Below are 22,237 nucleotides of genomic sequence, written 5' to 3' on the forward strand. Positions count from 1 at the left end.
TCTCATTCTAATGCTGCCATGTACAGCTTACAAAAACATTGCCTTTGTTTTTAACAGTCTAACATATTCTTATTAAAGCAGTATATACAGTTAGCTTCAAAAGAGTTATTTACAAAAACATCTAATACAAACTATACTGAGACAAAGTTTATTTTTTTACAATATTCACATGGGACTTAACGTAAGTAAAAAATCGATGTAATGTGCTTTGGAATATTTAATATTTAAGCTACAATCGAGTTTTTACACTTTGCTTATAATCAAATTCACTCGGCTTGCTGTTTGACTTCCACTGATCCAAATTAATTCATTTACCCAGAAGAAAATTACTGATTTGACAATTTTAACGAAAAAAAAATAAACAACAGCAATACCCTTAAAGCAAATTAAAAATAATACAAAATAATGATAAATAAAATATTATGTTTTCAGTTTTAATTAAATTTGTAAGTAAGGAGGAATACACAAGAGATCGACCAAAAATCGCTATGCGATCGACTGGTTGATCACGATCGACAGGTTGAACACCCCTGACGTATGCTATGGAAACTGTGGCCCTGAGGAAAAATAACATTAGCAGGATGGAGGTAGCAGAGATGAGAATGCTTAGGTGGATGTGCACTGTGACCAGAAAGGATCGTCTGAGAAATGACTATGTGAGGGGAACAGTGAAAGTGACGAACTTAGGAGCGAAGATACAGGAGGCAAGGTTGAGATGGTTCGGTCATGTGATGAGGAGGGAGGACAAATATGTTGGAAGAAAGGTCATGCAGATGGATGTGCAAGGAAGGAGGAAGCGTGGGCAGCCAAAGAAGAGATAGAGGGAGCTGGTAGAAGAGGATTTGAGGATGAAGAGCATGGATGTGCTGACAGCCCAAGACAGGAGGATGTGGAGGAGACGCATCATTAACAGCAACCCCACTTAAGTGGGACAAGCTACAGAAGAAGATGATTCTGCGAATTAAATTGTCACATGTCGTACATCATACCTTTCCATCGCTATCCCTGTCAGGATATCATCTTCATCCGACCATATTCCGACAATTTTTGGGTGAACAAACCCAATCAATACAACCATTTCATTTGTCTTGTTTCTTACACTTCTAGCATTTGTATACAAACATTTATAACAAGTTTCATTGATACTACTTATTAGATGCGACTTCTCCATATATTCCTCAAGCCATTTCTTTTTCTCCTTACTCATCCCAGAATCTTCTTCAAATCCAATTGTTTCTCCTACATCCCAGGTCATCCCCTTTTCTTTTTTTGTCTACACACACATTCTCATACTCTTGGAGCATCAGCCTTTCTCATGCTGAGTCCTCCTGTCCATCCTGAGTGTCCCCATTTCCCTGTTCATCTTACACATTGTTCTCTCATTTTCTACACTGATGCTACCTACTTCTTCATTCATAAGCACCACTTCAATCTCTCCTTCCTTACTCTCCCACATTCTTCTTATATTCTCAGATTCATTTACTACACTCATTACTCTCCCTTCCAGCAGCAGTCTCTCCAAATGACTTGTACCAAAACCATTCCGATGCATCACTCTTATGGAGTTCAATTCTTCCTTCAAACTCATTCCATGCATTAACAAACTGCACTCCTTTTTCTTCACACATTTCTGCCAACATATCATTCATAATTCTTGCTCTCTGCCTCATCTCATCACTGTCATACCTGGGCAACATACTGACTACCTTTCCTATCGTGCTATTATTATTATTATGTAACACCTCGAGGGAGGGCACCAACTCTCCATCTCCACCACTCTAACAACTGCAACTATCTTCATCAGCTACACCAATGTCATCTATCACTGCTAGTATTTTCACAGACAATCACAAACATCCATGGCAGGATTCAAACCTGCAGCCTTTTGGCTGGAGAGCAGACTTATCTTTTATCCTTCTCAACAACCTCCTGATATCCAATCTTACATTCTCCTTGTTCCCAATCAAATCATTTGCTCATACTACCACTAACAATTCCTTTGCTCGCTTAGTCCTCATATCCAATGCCTCAATCACTCTATTCATTTTACCTCCAGGAAAACCTTGTGCATCTTCTCGTTTACCATATCTCTAATAATTGAATTGACATACAACCCACTCGTGGTTCTTTTGTTACCATTTTTCATATCAACATCATTTGTTTTCATCTTTTTCACTCTTCCATACATATCTACAATTCTCTTCACATCTGCCTCATCTTCACCAACTCACCTTTCAAATCTTGCATTTTTTTTTTGCTATCACTTGCTCTCGCTATTTTATTGCCAGTCACCCACCCACCCTTGTTTTTGTCAATCCTACTCATCACCTTGCTATGCATGTAAATTATCACCTGCTTTATCGTCAATCAAACTTTTTTTTCCATGCTATCATTTCCACACAATCTCTGAACATTCACACAATCTTCAATTGCCAGGTCAGTTACAATGCACTGTTACCTACTGGTATTTAAACTATTTAAACTCATATTTAAGCAAGCTTCATGTTCCATCAGAAATATTGCATTTCCTACATACCCACACTCATTCTTTTCTCTTATTCAGCCTCTCTACATAAATATCTGTGACATCTTCCAATGCATACATATTACATTCACTGCACCATACCATTTTTGAGAAATCTATGCAGTCTACTTTTATTCTTCTTTTGTGAAGATCTGCGCAACGATTTCACTGTCATGTTGTATCAGTGTGCTAAGTTTAATGATTTTAACAATAGTAAACAAAGTTAAACAAACAAGCCCACACACTACAAACAATACAAGAGCACAACTTCTACTGCAAGCCTTACAGACGAACACACACTTATTTACAATTAATTAGTCTAAAAAAAAAAAAAAAACTTATCTGGACCAGGAGCCTTCTTTATACAAACTTTCCAGAGAAATGCCACCTGGCATATCCCATAATCTGATCCCTTATTCTGAAAAGTTGCTTCAAATAAATTAACTATGAAACACAAGCACACCACATTCAATCAACCAAACCAAACTAAAACTATGTTAAAATTACACTAAAGTTATAATATATTGATAACAATTAACACTGAAACTCATATTTTTTTTCACAGCCAATATGTTGCAGGAGACACTGAACTGCTTACCATCTAACTGCAAAAAAGTATGAGATGCCTGGGAAAGATTCACATGAGAGAACACATTAAAGATGTAAAGAAAAGGAGAGTGCACAAATATGGCCTGGCTTTCCATATTACCAATGAAAAACATCAGGTACTTTGGCAACTCAAAATATGTTGTATGTATATATTCAGATATTCAAAGAAACTTCTGAAATAACACATTTCCATCACAGTACTCCAAAAATCAAGGCTTTATGTTAAAACATCCACGTGGTTAGCCTAGTGGCTTTGCACTTTGCAACCATATTCCTGCGGAAGGAGTGTCCTAGGTTCGGTTCCCGTCGCCGACGTGAGGAGCTTAAGGATCTTCCTCATCCATAGCCAAGTTAGCCGGTCTTGGGTGTGGACAGCAGGGTTTTTCCCCCCAGTTTATCTGGGGTTTTTCATCCTGCAAGCAGGCAAACCAGCCCCGTGAACACACATGGATCTACAGCCATAAATACTTACCCCCCCCCATGAGGGGACTCAACTCGCCCCAATAGGGATGGGGGAGAAAAGGGAAGAAACTCCATATGAATAAATAAATATGTTAAAACAACTGCAATCAGCATACATATAAAGACCTAATCTGGGAGTTTATTTATACATTATTATTATGTGACAACTCCAAGGAGTCCAAAGACTCATCGAGAGAGGGCACCCATTCCACAAATCTCCACCACTCAAATCCACCAACTACGGCAAATCCCCATCATCTACACCAACACCATCTACCACCCACCACTACCACTAGTAATTTCACAGACAATCGCAAACATCCATGCCCACAGCAGGATTCAAATCCGCAGCCTTTTGGCTACAGAGTGGAACCGCTAACCACTTGGCCAATCAGGCCTGCAAATATATAGTAGTGTGCATTATGGCACCAGCAATTTAATGACAATTCTATATATATATATATATATATATATATATATATATGCATGCAGTTTAGGAATCAATCTGTTAATATGTTTTTTTTTTTTTTATCAAATTAAAATATTTCATTTCTGATGAAGTAGAGATAAGGAAACGTTGAATTAAACAATTTTAATTAGCTTTTTTATCATTGTGATTCATACTGAAAGTAATACCAGAAATCCTTTTCAGTTTAAAACTTTTAAACTATAAAGAATGAAAACTCAATAATATATGATTAGCAACTGTACTAACCTTCTGAACATCTACCTCCCATCCAACCTGCTGGACACTGGCATAAACCATCACTAGGACGGCAAACTCCTCCATTTAAGCAGTTGCATTTCTGCTGACAGTACCAACCATATGTACCATTAGGACACGCTGAAAGAGAACAACTAAAATTATTCTAAAATAAAAAGAAATCTTATTACAAGCGCAGATGTAAACAATATTGATAATGATATGTACTATTTAAAATAAATAAATAATTTGGTGCGTGAAAAGTGAAATGAAGCATTTGGAGGGTGAAACAAGGCAATATGAAGAAGAGATTGACTGGAGGGATGGGGGGGATGAGTTCGTACGATGTCAAATCTGCAGGTTAGTTTGACAGATTGGTTATATGACAATGAATATCAGTTCAGTATTACCAAGTGCAAGAAATTCTTATTAATATGATACTCTACCTACAGTGTTCTCCATGCATCTTAGATGGAGAGCACTGTAGGTACAGTGCTCTCCATCATATTAATAGGAATTTATTGCAATATTCAGTGAAAATCTAGGGTCTTGGGTGTTATTAGTTATTAAAGTTCAAATACCACATTGCAAAGGTAGTAAATTCCACTTATTGGATAACTGCTCTCTTAAAGAAAACACTAGCTTGTTGTTGTAAAGAAGCTATTCTCCCATACAATTATATCTAAGCTACTGTGTGTAGATATGGTCAGCTGGGTTCCAAGGAGATGGGATGATAGTTGAAAAGTTTCAATGGTATTAATCAAGATGATAACTAGCCTATGGAATTTTGCACATGATGACAAATTGAGGGAACATGGTCTTCAAAGTTTCAGGAATAGATGGGAGTATATATAATAGAAATATGCAAGTTAGCAAGTTAATCTTACAATATAGGCCAGGTGTCAGCCAGCAGCTTGGGAGGTGTAATGCTGCTCTTGAGAACTTTTTGCAACTCTTCAGAGATTGATTCAATTTTTCAAAATTAAGATAATTCAATAGCCTTTCTATTGTTATAAAAAAAAAACCTTCATTTCAAGATAAATATGTATATCACTGATTAAAATTAGAAATATCACACTATATTATTTCAATTATTGCATTTTTTTCCTCAGGTGTAGTTCTCAAAATATTCAAATAAATGTTATTTTCATCAAATTGGCTTTTCCATTGCTCATCTCATATATACACACAAGTAAGATTTTTGCAGCATGTGGACAGTGGAGCAAGAATTTGAGATCATTGCTGGATGCCATCAAAAGTTGCACTCACAACATCTAATGGTAGCACATTCCACACAATCACCACTCACCATGAGAATAACCTAGACTTCATGTGCTTCCAAACCACAAATCCATGAGATCTGGGTTCTTCTCATGGCAAGTGGTATTGAATGGGCTACCATTAGATGTTGTGAGCATTACTTTCAATATGTTCAAGGAAAAGTATGATGGGCTATTTGAATGGCTAAATGGGCCCTCCTCCAATGAACCCTTGGATTCCTCAGAAAATCATTAATAATAATTTCTCAGTAGCCATAAATTCTGTTTTCTTCCTCTTTTCCCTTGTGTCATTTCCTCCTTTCAGTCTATGTACCTAGAGCTAGTCTCTCATAACAATTACTTCACTCTGTATCAGTTAGAGTTAACTAACCCAGTTTATTCCAATTACATTATCTTTTGCACTCCTTCAACCTGCAGCAGTAATGATTATATATTTCTCTCATATAGTTTAAGTTGAACTTCTGATTTTTGAAATTTTTCTATTATCATGAGTAAATCTCCCTTCTGTTCTCTCTGTTCTTGAAAATACAATATCTCTTAAAAATCAATAAATGCCATACACTATCTCATATGCCTATAGTGATTAAAAAAAAAAAAAAAAAAAGAATCTGCCCCTCTCGCCACTCTGTATTACAATATTTTCTGCATTAATCTGATAAATGCCTTTCACCCTAAATGAGTTTGAGGGATGAATGAACTGTATCAGAGTGATGTAATGCATTTAAACAGTTTTGGTGCGAGTTATCTGGAGAGGCTGCTGCTGCTGTTGTACAGAAGAGTAATGACTTTGGAAAACGGATCTGAGCAAATAAGAAGGAATGTGGAAGAGCAGAAAAGTAATGAAGCAGAAACTGAAAGAGTGTTTAAGAATGAAGAAGTGAGGAGAATGAGAGAACAGGAGAACCAACAAACAGGGGAAATGGGGGAACAGGGAGAGACAGTGTGAGAAAGGTTGATGCTGGAAGAGGAAGGGAATGTGTAAGTAGACAAGAAAAAAATAGGACAGCCTGAGATGTGGGACCAGGGATATTTGGATCTGGAGAGGATTTTGGGAGAGGTAATGAGATAGAGAAATAGCTGGGGTGAAGGAAGGAGGAGTCATTTGAGAAGTAGTATCAGTGGAACTTGTTATCAATCAACTCAGAAATGAACTGCTATGTTTTGTATACAAATGCTGGACGTATCAGAAATAAGAAAACAAAATTGTTGCATTGGTTGAGTTCATTCACCCAAAAAATTGTTAGAATAAGTGAGACATGGTTGGATGAAGATGATATTCTGACAGGAATAGAGGTAAAAGAGTATGATATTTTTCATGAAGACAGAAAAGGCTAAAAGGAAGTTTAGTGGTATTGATGACACAAAAAAGATTGTTCTTGTGCCATGGGGTGATGCAAGGGGAGGGGGGAATAGTAGCAATGGTTTTGAGGCAGTATGGCATGAAGTAGAGGTGGATAGAATGAAATATATAGTTGGATGTTACCACAGATGTGGTACCCTGCAGGGCAGTGACAATGAAATGCATAAGCTAATTAGCAAGGCAAATAGGAAAAAGGCAATTTTAATTATGGTAACATAGATTGGGATGATGAGGTAGCATCCAGAAGACTAGAAACTAATATTTCTTGAGTTTATGCGGATCAATCACCTTAAGCAGCATGTAAAAGAAGGCAACTGAAATTCAAGAATCTTGGATTTGATAATCATATCTGAGGATGTCATTATAAATGAGATGTCAAATCTTCCTCTGGTGGAAGAGAAATCACAAAGTGATAACCTGGGTGCCAGGTTAACACTTTGCCAGCTATATCAGGACTTCTGCGAGGAAAAAATATATATGGAACTACAAATATGATGATTATGAAAAGCTCAGGAGACAGCTTGCCACTGTATCGCAGTTGGACATAAAAATGTATTTGAAGAGCCAAGTTAAATAAGTTAAATAAGAGATTACATATACAATTTGAAGAAAGAAGGCATTATAAGACAAGAACTGATGCTTTCAAACTGATCTGAGCAGTAATTATCAGTTACGTGAGGAGTTCAAGAAACAGGCAACGAAGGTGACTTGGTTGGTAAGGACTGCAAAAGTGCAGTATGTGAAGCAGTTAGGTAAGCCAAAAAAATCCTATGGCATTCTTTCCATATGCAGCCAGAAGAAGAAAGAATGACTGGAATGATGATATTGGTTGGTGAAATAGTAAAGGATAACTACTATGGCACATGTAGTTGAGATATTAAATGATTCGTAAAGATATTTCATCCTCGTGAATGTGATGTCATGCAGCATTTAAAGACAGTGGAAACAGACGAAGAGAGACTGACTCTGAGTGAGCAGGGAATATGTGGGGAATTGAGTAAACTTAACGTTAATAAGATATAGGAGACTTGTTGATATATCAGCATTTTTTTTTGAGGGAATGTGCCAGGGAGTTGACATCTGTGGAAGTTTAAACCAAAGACTTATATTAAATATACTTGTTTATTATAAGTATTACAATGGGTCACAGACCAAAGGAGTGGAAGGAAGGCAAGACTGTAACACTTCATAAGGGGGAAACAACAAGACTGAAGTATTAAATTATAGGGCAATCTGTTGGTCATGTGATGTGGTTAAAGTGCTGGAGAAGTGAGGGCCAAGATTCAGAACCGAGTTGAATAACAACAATGGCATTCTCATTGATGGATAGCATTGGTTTGCTAATGAAAGATCACGTTTTAGTAATCTGCTTACTTATTACAATAAGATGATAGGTGCATTGGACCGGGGAGAGACATACATAGTGGCATACTTAGATTTTGTAAATTTTGGTAGATTGCCATATAATAAAATGATAATTAAATTGGAATGGATGGGGTTGGATAATAGATTAGTGTGTTGGATTGGAGGCCATGTGAACAGATATCAGCAAGTTGTATATAGGGAGCAATGTCCTAAAAGAGGAAAGTAACTAGTGGCATGCCTCAAGGGTCTGTTTTAAGGTCATTGCTGCTTAACTTGCGGCGTGATAATGATATTTGAGAAATTTTGAATTGGGATATTCAGTTGTTTGCAGGGTTGGGAATAACTATGAGGAGTAACACAATTGTTGTGACTTTACAAGAGATGAATAGATTAAGTGAATGGGCATGGGAGTGGGGGTTGCTACTGCAACATTGCAAAGTGTCCTGTCAGGTGTCCTCTCTCTCTCTCTCTCTCTCCAGGAGATCAACTACAATGTGTCTTCAGCATGTTCTATTCTGCATCTCTGTTGCATTCCTCATATGAGAGATAGGTTCAGTCTTCTATATTTTTCATCTGCTCCAGTCTTTGTCTTCCTCTCCTTCTCTTTCCCTCAACAGTTCCTTTGAGAAGTGTCCTTTGTAAGCAGTTATGTCTAAGAATGTCTGAAATAGCTGACTTTTCCCTTTTTAATTTCTTTTATCAGGCTTTTGTTTTCACCTATCATCTCTAGTAGCTCTTCGTCTTTCCATGATATCCTCATAATTCTTAGTAGCATCCACATTTCAAAGGCCTCCAGTCTCTACTCCATATAATGTGGACCACATGTAACATTTGGAGATTCTTAGTCTTGTTCTCAGATTTAATTCTCTAGATGTCAGTCGATTTTTCATATTATTGAAAGTTGACCTTGTGATTTCAATCCTTTTTCTAATTTCATCTTCTGTCCTGCCATTCTCTGTGATCAAGTGTCTGAGGTATATGTATGTTTGCACCTGTTCTAATTTATTTCCTTTTATATTGATGTCTATTTTTGGTATTTCCTTTTCTCTTGAAATTATTATGATTTTTGTTTTTTTAAAGTTGATACTGAGGGCATGCTGTTCGCTGGACTTAGGGTTTCATCTATAAGAATCTTGAGGTCACATATTTGTTTTCAGCTGGAAGAACCGCATCATCTGCATATCTTAGGTTATTAATATTTCTGCTCCCCACAGTGATTCCTTTGGGATTACTAACTTTATTAACACGTTCGCTGCTACACTACTTTGGCATAGTCTGTTCCCGTACACCGAGCAATTTCACTTCTTCAAGGTCAGTACAGTAATCTCATTGCTGGCGGTAAGCGTCATATGCGTATACTCGTAGTTGGCTTGTGCAGATCATATACCATCTATGAGAATACGCAGTTTTGATGCTAGCTCCACAAGCCAAGCATTTTCACTTCTTCAAGGTCAGTACAGTAATCTCGTTGCCGGCGATAAGCGTCATATGAGTATACTCGTAGCTGGCTTGTGTAGCTGGTTTACCAACTAGAGTATACTCATAGTTGGAAGCGAACGTGTTAAATATTTCTTTGGTGTATAGGTTAAAGAGAATCAGAGAAAAGACACAACCTTGTCTCACACCTTTCTGAACTGAGAATTCTTCTGAGGTCTCTCCATTTATTCTCAAAAATGCAGTCTGTTCCTGGTAAAGATTAGTTATTAGTCTAATGTCTTTTCCATCCATGCTTATTTTTGAAAGGATTTCAATTAATTGCTCATGTTGAATATTGTCAAAATGCCTTTTTGTAATCTATGAAGCAGAGGTACCCATATTTTTGTTTTTCTAGATATCTTTCTATGATGGTTATGATGTTGAAAATACCTTCTCTTGTGGTATATTTTCCTTGAAGCCACTTTATGTATCATTTATTTCTATGTTTATTTTTCTTTTATTTCTTTCAAGAATAACATATAAGAGGACTTTTGATACTTGACTTATGAAGCTAACTGTTCTGAACTCTTTACATCTTGTAGCTTTTGTTTTTTGAGGAATTTGAATGAAAATTGAGTGATTAATATCTTTGGGTAGAAATCCAGTCGCATATAACTTATTGCATAATTTTGTGAGGAATTTCAGTTCTCCTTCATCTAGAGCACTCAACCATTCTGCCGAGATATTATCTATTCTTTATATGATTATGTTATATATCTTTATATGCTTTTAGTATTCTGATGGTGTTTTCAACTTCATAAAGTAAAATGGATGGAGGATCCTTCTAAATCTGTCTGTATGGGAATATTATTTCTTTGTTGCTCATATAATTTCCTTGTGAATTTGATCCATCTTTCTGTGATTTCTTTTTTATAAATCAGAATATGGTGTCTTGAGTCTCTAATGACACTTGCGTGATTTACTGTATTTGTCCTGCATGTCATTTCTCTGATCTTTTCATGCATTTCATTGCAACCTCAAGTAGTTGAGGTTGCAATGAGGTGGTGCATTGATGGTAGGATAGGACTGCATTTGAAGAGCTCCAAAAGATAAGTTATTTAGTTTTTAAAAAAATAGCGTTATTAGTTTAAAAATTGTGCTAGAATTATAGTATATTGTAGCACAATTTTTAAACTAATAACGCTATTTTTTTAAAAACTAAATAACTTATTTAGTTTTTTTTGCTAAAAATTTTTATGCTAAAAATAACTTATTGAGTTACTTTTTAGCATAAAAAGTAGTTTTAAATAGTGTTAATTTAGTATTTTGATAAGATATGGTAGATATGTAGAGTAGCACATGGCACCAATGCGAAGAAAGGCAATGGTGTCCAAATCGCTGTCTTGGTTTAAGGAATTTAACCAAAGGGAGTTCGCCCAGTGTAAAGTCTGTGAGATGTATGCTTTGCCGAGAGTGGCTGGGGTTTGGTTTGAGAGCGATAGTGGTGGGAAAGTGTGCCAAAAGTGTCATGAAAGGGAGGATATGAAGAGTGTCTCAGGTCACTAAATTGACTTAGTGAATGAAAGTCAGAATGCGATAGAAAATTGTGATGTAGTGCCAGATAGCATTGAGAGTGAGGTTGAAAGCGAGAGTAAAAATACAGAGCGAGAGAATGGTTTGACATAAAAAAATGAAGAGTTAGCTGCAATGAGGGAGATAGCTCGGTTGTGCAGAGTGATACATAGGGCGAAGTGGCAGCTGGAGCAATTACAAAAATGTCTACCGAATGGATCAGCTAACAAAAAGATGCAAGTGCGTAATAAGAAAAATGAGAACATTATCGGGAGTGAAAGAAAAATTAAGGGGGGGAGTGTTGTATGGTGATTCAGTAGTAAAAGATGTAATAGATTGAGAGTTTGACAAAATCATGCTTTCCAGGTGCAAAAATTATTGATGTAAGTGAGGCTATTAGAGCACGAAGCATAGGGTGAAAGAAATGATAGTATAGTGGTCGGAACGAATGATTTAAAAGGTGAAAAATTTGCTATGAGAGAGGACTTGAAAGAATTACTACAGGTAGCAAAAGAAAAGAGCGAGAGAGTTAAAATAGTGAGTCTGTTGCCATGGTATGACAGAATAGAGTTAAGAAGGAGGGCCATAATTGCAAATGAGTCTATGCACAGGTTGTGCAGGAGGAGTGTTGTGTTTGTGGATGTGTGGAGTGAGTTTGATGTGTGAAAGGACTTGTACAAGAGGGATGGTTTGCATCTGAATGGATTTGGAATGTGGAGACTGGAAAAAGTGTTGCTGAATGAAGTGAAAGTGGATGTGCAGAATCAGGGAAACTAGAGATTTTAGAGGGTGGGATGGGGAAGCTGTTGAGTGGATATGGAGATACCAGTGAGGCAGTTGAGTGTCAGAATGTGTATAATATGCCTGAGTTAGTACAAAGGACAACAAACCAGATTGAGATACTCATGACTTATTTTAAACGATATTAACAACACCACACGATTTTATGAAAGAGATGTTTTATTAACTGCTTATATTTCACTATTTTCAACTCAGCATCATCAGAGCACAACACACTTGTACACATGACAGTGAGTGAAACTATACAATTGCAATGGATACAAAAGATCTAAAGTCCTATTTTTTGGCACCTTCTAAAGAAGGGGAAAAAAAAAACAGCTATGCAGGAGTTTCTCTTAGGATAACAGTCTCCCAAATTTTTGGCAAATTAATGCAACCATATTTATTAAGGTTGGGAGAATTCTTCAAAGCCATCGCTGACTCAAAAAATAATCTTTCAGATCTATAACGAATCCTAAATAGTCAATCTAACAGATAAGCTTAGGTGTTGATGGTTATTCATGACTTATTTTTCACAGTATTAACAACACCACAAACACTTTTAACAACAAAGATGTTTTATTAATGCTTATATTTCGCTGATTTTCAACTCAGCATCATCGGAGCACAACACACATGTAAACGCGACAGTGAGTGAGTGAAACAATATAACTGCAAAAGACAAAAGATCTAAAGTCCTATTTTTTGGTGCCCTCTAACGAAGAAAAAAAAAAAAAAAACAGCAGTTATCCAGGAGTTTTTCTTAGGATAACCGTCTCCCAACTTTTTTTTTTTTTTTGGCAAATTAATGCAACCATATTTGTTAAGGTTGGGAGAATTCTTCAAAGCCATTGCTGACTCAAAAAATAATCTTTCAGATCTATAACGACTATTCCTAAATAGCACATTCGTTTTCCTCCATCTAATCCTGTGTGAAGGAGTGTCCAAAGTGTGGTCTGCCAGTCCCGACTTGCCATAGTAATAGTAGCGAATGTATCTTTCATGTTCTTCCAGGTGGATGTTCACTGATCTTCCTGTTTGCCCATAATAGGCCAAATCATAGTCACACGGAACTTCATACACTCCTGGGTGTGTTAAAGGGTGAAGTTTATCCTTAGGCAAGCGGATCAGAGTTGCCAGCTTGACATGAGGTTTGAAAGTGGTGCGAAGGCCATGTTTCAACAATACTTTGGCTATCTTTTCCGATGTACCTCTGATATAGGGAATAGAAATGGTCATGTTGTATTCTTGTGTATTAGGGGAGGGCAGAGTAATGGGCCTATGTAGTATTTTATCTATTTTGTAGGGATTGTAGCCGTTGGCTACAATCCCTACTAAATCCCTACTAAAAAAAAGAAATTATGATGAAAGTAGAACGGGGTATCCACGATCTTCCGCCAGCAATGGCCAACAACGTGCGACTAGATATAGCAAGTATTATAAACAAGGCTAAGTCCAAAAAGCAATATGCCACAAACAAATAACTGCCCTAAAAAAAAAGTTATATAATAATAAAAATATTATTATTACAAAAGCCGATAAAGGAAATGCAACAGTTATCATGAATAAAGAAGAGCATGACAGAAAAATGCAAGATCTCATATGTGACAGTTCCACATATCAAATTATACATCAAGACCCTACGATGTCTCAAAAGAAAAAAGTGACATCATGGCCCAAAGAAATCATCAGGAAAATAAAACTAATTCATGTTAAACCATCCCGTATTTATGGATTACCAAAAATCCACAAAACTAATATTCCCCTACGCCCCATAGTTGATAGCATAGATAGTCCCACATATAAACTGGCCCGGCATTTAGCCAAGTCGCTTGCCCCCCTTACTGGCAACTCCTCTACTTTTGTAAAAAATTCAATCCATTTCAAAACACTGGTTAAAAATCTAATCCTAAAAGATTCAGACATAATGGTTAGTTTCGATGTCACCTCCTTATTTACCAATGTACCACTTATAGACACTCTTGATTTAATCAAGTCTAAATTTCCCTCAGATATTTTTGAATTATTTCAATTTACCATGAATGCAGGTTAATTTACATGGGGGGGGGGGAGAATTCTACAAACAGATTAATGGTACTGCTATGGGTTCCCCCCTCTCTCCCCCATTAGCAAATTTTTACATGGAACACTTTGAAAACAAAGTACTTAGCACAGCTACATACAAGCCACAAGCGTGGTTACGCTATGTAGATGATGTGTTTGCCATCTGGCCCCATGGACAAGACACTTTGGATGCTTTTGTCACCTACCTAAACAGCCAACACCCCAAAATTCACTTCACAGTAGAAAAAGAATCAAATAACTGTTTACCATTTCTTGACACATTAGTCACTCGCCTTTCAGATGGTGCACTATCTTTTTCTATTTACAGAAAGCCTACACACACAGGAAGATACCTACGTAAACAATCACATCATCATCCAGTCCAACAGTAAGGCATTTTAAAAACACTTACACACAAGCCAGAGCCATTTGTTCTAACGATACAGCTCTGACCACTGAACTCCAATACCTGCGCCACACGTTCTTAGCCAACGGCTACAATTCCTACAAAATAGATAAAATACTACATAGGCCCATTACTCTGTCCTCCCCTAATACACAAGAATACAACATGACCATTTCTATTCCCTATATCAGAGGTACATCGGAAAAGATAGCCAAAGTATTGTTGAAACATGGCCTTCGCACCACTTTCAAACCTCATGTCAAGCTGGCAACTCTGATCTGCTCGCCTAAGGATAAACTTCACCCTTTAACACACCCAGGAGTGTATGAAGTTCCATGTGACTGTGATTTGGCCTATTATGGGCAAACAGGAGATAGTATGCATAAACAAATTGATGAAATGAGTGGAAGGAGGGTAATTATTATGGGGGATTTCAACTATGGTATTAACATTGATTTGAAGGAGGAGAGGACATAGGAGGAAGGAAATGGATTTTATGCAGTTAATAAGGGATAACTACCTGAGACAGCATGTAATGGAATATACTAGGGGTTTGAGAGAGCTCGACCTAGTAATTGCATCTGAGAATTTAACTGTAATGAATATGACCATGTTGCCACCAATTGGTGAGAGTGATCATAAGGTCTTGACTTGGGAGGTAGCTAAATGTGTGGAATTTTCAATTAAGACAGGATATATGTGGAATTACCAGGCTGGTAAGTATGAGATTGCTTGGATCAGTGCCAATGCATGTAAAACTGCAAAGGGCTGGATGTTGATAGTGCATGGGAAGTGGTAAAGGAGCATTTGGCTGACTGCATACCTAGAGTCAAGAGAGTAAATCAAGTGGGAGTTAAATGGATAGATAATACCATGAAGCTTGAACTGAAAAAAAAATAAACAATTGTGGAGGGAATTTAAGGAGAAAGGTGACCTGCAGGCACACAAACAGTACAAAGCACAGGCCAGAAGGGTAACTAGTGTGGTAAGAAAAGCAAAATCAGATTATCAAAGGAAATTAGCAAAGCAAGCTAAAGAGAATCCCAAACAGTTCTTTCGATATGCTGCAAGTAATAGAAAAATGTATATGGTAGAATGATTTTAAGGAATGTCATCAGGGAGGAAAGAAGGAAATTATGTCATCAGGAAGGAAACATCAGGGAGGTAACTGAATCAGTTGAAATAGTATAATTACTAAGTGAACACTTTGCAAGAGTACATCATCCAGGCAGAGTATATTTCAGGAATGATGGAACCAATGGCTTATACAGGAATTGAGGTGAATGAAATGGAAGTGAATAGTATATTACAGAACCTTAATGTGAATACATCTGTGGGATTGGATGGTATATACCAGCTTGAGTCTTACGTGAAGTGGCAAAGGAATTGTCAGTGCCCTTGACCATATTGTTTAAGTCTCAGCTGTGGGTTAGTCCCAAGGAGAAAATAGTTCCATTGCATAAAGGAGGCTCAAAGACTGCTGTTGCAAAATACCGACCGATCAACATATCAGGAGTCGTTGTCAAGGTTTTGGAGAAAGTAGTCAAGAGCAAAATACATGAATGGATAGATGAAAATGCGATACTGTATGGGGGGCAGCATGGTTTTGTTAAAGGTAGATCATACCTCAGTAACTTGCTCACATTTTGTAATAATACAATGATGGCTAAACTGGATAAGGGTAATGGGTTTATAGTGATACTGCTGGACTTTGCTAAGGCCTTTGACAGGATACCACATGGAATTCTAATCAGGAAACTGCAGCACATGGGAATGGATATGGGGTTGGTGAGATGAATAGGAGGAGGGCTGATGGAGAGATATCAGAGAACAGTTTATTCAGGAGTAGAGTCCAAATGAAGGCCTCTGACTAGTGATGTGCCGCACGGTTCTGTTCTTGGACCATCACTATTTAATTTGTTCATTAACGATATATAGGAAAGGATCTGAGAGGAACTGTTCATTTGTTTGCTGATGATGCAAAGATGGGTAGAGCAATAGTGAATGCACATGATGTCAAAATTTTGCAGGATGATTTGGATAGATTGGAAGACTGGGCTAAGAAGAATGGCTTTCAGTTTAATGTAGCAAAGTGCAAGGTTATGCATTTTGGGGCATAAAGATTAGCAGCAGTATACTACAGTGTTGGAACTGTACTCCAGGAGATTGACAAAGCCAGAGATTTGGGAGTGTGGTGGATAGGGAGTTGAAGTTTAGGGGACATATAACAAAAGGGGCTAAATCAGCTGATCAGATCACTTGGTTACTGAAAAATACTTTGAAAGCAGAGACAAGCAGGTTATTGTTCCTCTTTATCGAGCCTTGTTAAGACCTCATCTTGACTACTGTGTCCAGATATGGGTGCCAGAGTTTCTTCTTGATGGGGGGGGGGGGGGGATCCAGAGGTGAGTGAACAAGTTGATAGCAGTTCTATGGAATGAACCTTATGAGAACAGGTTGAAGATTTGGGGTTGCAGAAATTGGTCGATAGGTGGAAAAGGGGTGATATGATTGAGACATTCAAATTACTGAAGGGTTTCTATAAGATTAATTCAGAGGATATTTTTCAGAACAGGATTGGTGGTGGGAGGACTAGGGGCCATCCATAGAAACTGGGCAAGAGTGTGGTTTGCAAGGGTATTAGAACTAGATTTTTTACTTGGAGAGTGGTGAATGAGTGGAATAAGCTGCCAGAGTCTGTTGTGGGCGCCATGACTGTGAATGAGTTCAAGGCAAAGTGATAGATACTATGTGGATGTTGAATAGTTGTTCTTGACATAATGTTTAAGGCCTCCCTTGATGAGTCTAAGGACTCCTTGGAATAGCCCATAATAATAATAATAAATCAGTCCATTGTTTGTGTTCTACCTTGCAATCAACTGTCACTGAAGATGGTCTGTAACTTTTAGACTGAAATAGCTGGCTTATAAACAAATAAATAGTATTACCTATGCTTTGTGTTTTCATGTAAATAAATAATATATCAATGTTCTTATTTTAATATGATATTTTGTTCAGCTTACTAGTTTTAACCACTTTTTTGTTATGATCTTCACTATTTCCTAACTACTTTTTTTCTTCTTCACTGCAGGAAAAATCATATTTTGTGTGTTTATTGCTATTGGTATCATTGATATAACTGAGACAACTACACATGATATAAACTGCAGAAGTGTGTGATAAAACTAAGACAACTACATATGATATGAATGAATTATATATTTTGTGCAGCAGAAACCTGAGCAGAAACCAAATTCATTCTGAAGGGATTTACTGTCTCACATAAGCAAGTGGTACTCCACACTATTATAAAACTGTATACAGCAGCCACCAGTATGATGAAGCACAAGTCCAACAGTGCTTTAGTCACATTGAGTATTATGAAGTGTATGCAATAAACAGCATTGCTTAACATTATTTTATTAATTAATAAAATATATCCAATAAGTTTTAAAAGAGGTAAACCGTGAGTAGACATAACTATATATAATAAATTACGGAAAAACTCATGTAGAAATATTATTTAATGGTATAATTTTCGCCCGTGTGTCACAGGCATCTTCAGTACAATTAGGCACAAAAATCAAACATTAACTGACAATTCCAAAAAGCGCCACCTAAGTAGCTGGTGTAAGATAACTAAAAAGGTCAATAACTTTCCTAAAAAAAAAAAAAAATAAAAAAATAAAAATAAAAAAAAACTTAATACAATAAAAAGTTAGAAAAGATTAGCTGATTTGTAAAGTACTATCTCCCATAAAGGGGATAGACGTAAGCCGTCGGATCTGTTTAAGTTAGGAGAATGAAGTAGAGTTTCACATGCTTCTTTATAAAGGCGTTCCATGAGAAACTGACTTTTGTGAAGAACTCTTGTCTTTTTCCAATGAACTCTGTGTCTAGTGAAGATAGCATGTTCTGCAAGTTCAGACTTTTCAGGTTTAAAGTATTCAATATAAGATTGGTGTTCTTCTAGCCGAATGGAGGCAGATCTTCCCGTTTGTCCGAAATAACATAATCCACAAGAGCACGGAATCTGGTAGACACCTGGATGATTAAGATGTGGAAGCTTGTCCTTTGGAGAAGCGAGAAAGGTGGAGATTTTTCTAAACGGTCGAAAGGCAACAAAAATATTCAGTGGTTTTAAAATTTTTGCTATACGTTCACTGATGCCTTGTATATAAGGGATGGTAATGCGCGTTATTTCCTCTGTGTTTGAAGAGGGAGACATATGAAATCTACTCAAAGTTCTTTTAATGAAGTAATTCTTATAGCCATTAGATAGAAAGGAAGAAGTTATATATCGTATTTCTTTCTGTAAAAGATCGTCTGTAGAACAAAAGGAGTGGGCCCGATGAACCAGTGTTTTAATAGTTCCTGCCTTTTGACTGGGATGGTGATGAGATTCCGCATGGCTATAATGGCCTGTATGAGTCTTCTTTCTATAAACAGAGAAATGTAGGTTACCATCTGGTTGGCGAAGAATTAGAAGATCTAAAAAGGCTAACTGCTTATTTGATTCTACTTCTAGGGTAAACTTGATCCTAGGATGAAATGCGTTTAACTTATTGAGAAATTGTTGAAGTTCATCAGAAGAGCCATTCCATACAGCAAAAATGTCATCGACATATCTGAACCAATGAGTAGGTCTCGGAGAAATATTGTCAAAGATACGTTGTTCAAAATGTTCCATAAAGAAATTGGAGATAGCAGGAGAGAGAGGATTGCCCATTGCTGTTCCTTCAATTTGTTGATACAACTTATTTTTAAAAGAAAAATAACCAGAATTTATTACAAAATCAAATAAGTTTACAATGTCTGAAGGAAATTCCTGTTGTAGTAATTCAATACTTTCCGAAAGAGGCACATTTGTAAATAAAGAAACAACATCTAAACTGATCATGATATCAGAAACGTCCAAATGAAGATCTGAAATTTTATTTTTAAAATCCAAAGTATTTTTTAGATTGTATAGGTTGCCCAACTTACAAAATCTCAAAATTTTTATCTAATTTACTCTCCTCTTCAACTAGAAGAACTGATACTTATATAAAAAATACTTTGGATTTTTATTTGTTATTGAAAAAGTTATTGACCTTTTTAGTTATCTTACACCAGCTACTTAGGTGGCGCTTTTTGGAATTGTCAGTTAATGTTTGATTTTTGTGCCTAATTGTACTGAAGATGCCTGTGACACACGGGCGAAAATTATACCATTAAATAATATTTCTACGTGAGTTTTTCCGTTATTTATTATATATAAAATATATCCAGCAACTTCAAGATATGAAAATATAGTGGCTATATAAATTACTTTTATTATTTAATGACACAGTTTATCTTTCATCTCTGCAATGACATTATTTTTATTTAATTTTGGCATACTGCATTTGTTTGAATGCATTTATATTTTATTTAAATAAGACTCGGTGCTTCCATAATCATAAGCATTATACAAAACAATTTCATTAAAATTTTCTATGATGCATAGAATTTTTGCATGACCCACTAGGAAGTAGTACATCATCATTGAAAACAATATTAATACCCTGGAATATTTCCTTAATTACTTAACATCCTGCAATACATCATCCTCTATGGAGCATGCTTTGGTTAAAGATAAGGGGGGAAATCAGAAATAAGGAAAAATTCTTTCCACTTATTATTCTTGACACTAATACTATTATTATTTGCAAAAAAAAAACCAATAACTTACTTTGGGTCTATAAGAGGCCCAACCTATGTCACCTCTCTCAATCAAGTTACAACACTTTCCCTTTATCATGGGTCAAATGTTCATGCATTCCAGGCCATCCAATCTTCATGCTATTTCATGATCATACACATATATTTACGGCTTTCCCACACTCTGTCCACCCTGATCCTGTATTTCTCTGTATATATCTTACAAACCTATTCACCTATTCTAATTTCTGTCACTCTTATGTTTGCCACTGGTTTCTCTTACACCTCTCTACCAGCTCATTCACACCATTCCTTGCTTGTCTCTTCTAATGTGTCAAAACTCTCTCATTCACCTTCAATTCTTCCATTACTTTTTTAATGCCTATCAGATAATCCACACTAAATTCATTAATTGAAATCCATACTTTTACAGAACTCCTACAGCCTTTACTTATCTAAGGGGTTGTTATAGGATTAATGTTGAAGAGTTTTTTGTAAAATGGTGGGAGATGAGAGGAGAACAAGAGGTCATGCCTGGAAGCGGTATAAGGAGGGTGTGAGAAACAGGTTTTTTTGCATGGAAGGATGTGATCGATTGGAATGTATTGCCTAAGAGCATGGTGTCTGCAGAGAATTTCAGCATATTTAGGGCATAGTATGATGTGCTATGTGCATGACCAAGAGACTCCTGAGATGAGTCTTTGACTCCATAAGGGTCTTGGGATGATGATTATGATAATAATAACCATAATAATAATAATATATGCCAGAGGCCTGTGTAGTTCAGTGGAAGTGGCACTTACATCCTCTGTGCTAGGCCACATGAAGACAGACTTAAGTTCAAGTCTAGTCATCGAGTGGAAGAACTTATTCTAAGCCTTTCTTCAAATGGTTCTTAAGTTAGTTGACCTCTGGCACAAGCAAGTTGTTTTTTTTTCTCCTGGAAACTTAATTTTTCATCCCATAAACTCAAGAAAATCAACTGTAAAACCCACGTTTCAGACAAGAACATATGTTATGGTAAGGTACCAAGAGATGGCAGCACTTGTTTGCCTGTCTTCTAATCAGTTACCGCTTATAATTAGTGATAGTCTTGGGCAAGCTATCTCAGAGTGGCTACAGGTGGAGATTGAAATGCCCACTCAGTCCTCAAAAGCTAGATAGGGTTAAAAGGCCTCGTCTACTTTATATAAGGGAATAAAAGGTGTTAGATGATTTATTTATTTTTATTTATTTATAATATATGCTTTGTCATTACGTGCTAGCAACATTGCATTATACAAAAAAAAAAAAAAAAAAAAAGGATTTTAGTGTAATTATTCATATTTAATTTCCATGTCCTATTTAGACCTGATAAATATATAAAGATTAAAAAAGGAGAAAATTATTATTATTTCTTTGGTATCTCCATGGAGTCAAAGACTCATTACAAGAAACTCACTGTTACCATTGTTTATACAATACTTATCATACCTCTCTCTCTTATATCGACAGAGAAGGGAATGGGAACTACAGAGTTTGGCAGATCAAAGGAGAGGAGATTATTAACTCATTCAGAGTGAAAAACACAACTGCCTATGGCAATCCATACCACCCTCTAAGCAAAATATTTAGTCCTAACCCTTGCTAACTCATACTCATGATTTTCAGGGGCTACCCCTTGTTTTCTCTCTCTCTCTTCCTGCCATATATTGAAAATAAAGTCTTCAATGTCAGTCCTATAAAGCTCCTTTAATAGCTTATGCAATTCTATCATGATCCCTATTTTTCATCTAGCTAGTTTTTGAAGCTATATCTTGGATGCTTGCCTCTAGATCCTCTCTATCACTCCTCGCATCCACTGAATCCAAGTGATTGATTTGGCCACCTTAAATTTGCCTCTCTAAACTTCAACTCCTTGTTCCCAATTGCCTCTATATCCCTGATCTCATCATTTTCCTGCAATTTAGTTCCATCAATGTAGTACATAGCTTGTAATCTCTTCATCAAATGATAAACAGTTTTCTCCATCAAA

The 22,237-nt window shown here is 36.5% G+C and overlaps 1 protein-coding gene across 13 annotated transcripts in view; it reads right to left on the reverse strand.

Annotated features, from left to right (window-relative positions):
• LOC150093662 (uncharacterized) overlaps nucleotides 1–22,237 on the reverse strand; it is a 442,983-nt gene that overhangs the window by 85,097 nt on the left and 335,649 nt on the right. For all 13 annotated transcript variants that reach the window (XR_016550305.1, XR_016550303.1, XR_016550304.1 and 10 more), the window contains one exon: nucleotides 4,311–4,439. Coding sequence is in view for 9 of the 13 variants with exons in the window: in XM_090412731.1 (XP_090268857.1) it covers nucleotides 4,311–4,439 (129 nt within the window). In the remaining 4 variants the exon portion in view is untranslated. The remainder of the gene's footprint in view (nucleotides 1–4,310; nucleotides 4,440–22,237) is intronic.

Source organism: Typopeltis vanoorti, chromosome 23 (assembly GCF_054136105.1).
Source record: "Typopeltis vanoorti isolate ZY-2024b chromosome 23, IOZ_Tvanoo_1.0, whole genome shotgun sequence".
NCBI classification, from domain to species: domain Eukaryota; kingdom Metazoa; phylum Arthropoda; class Arachnida; order Uropygi; family Thelyphonidae; genus Typopeltis; species Typopeltis vanoorti.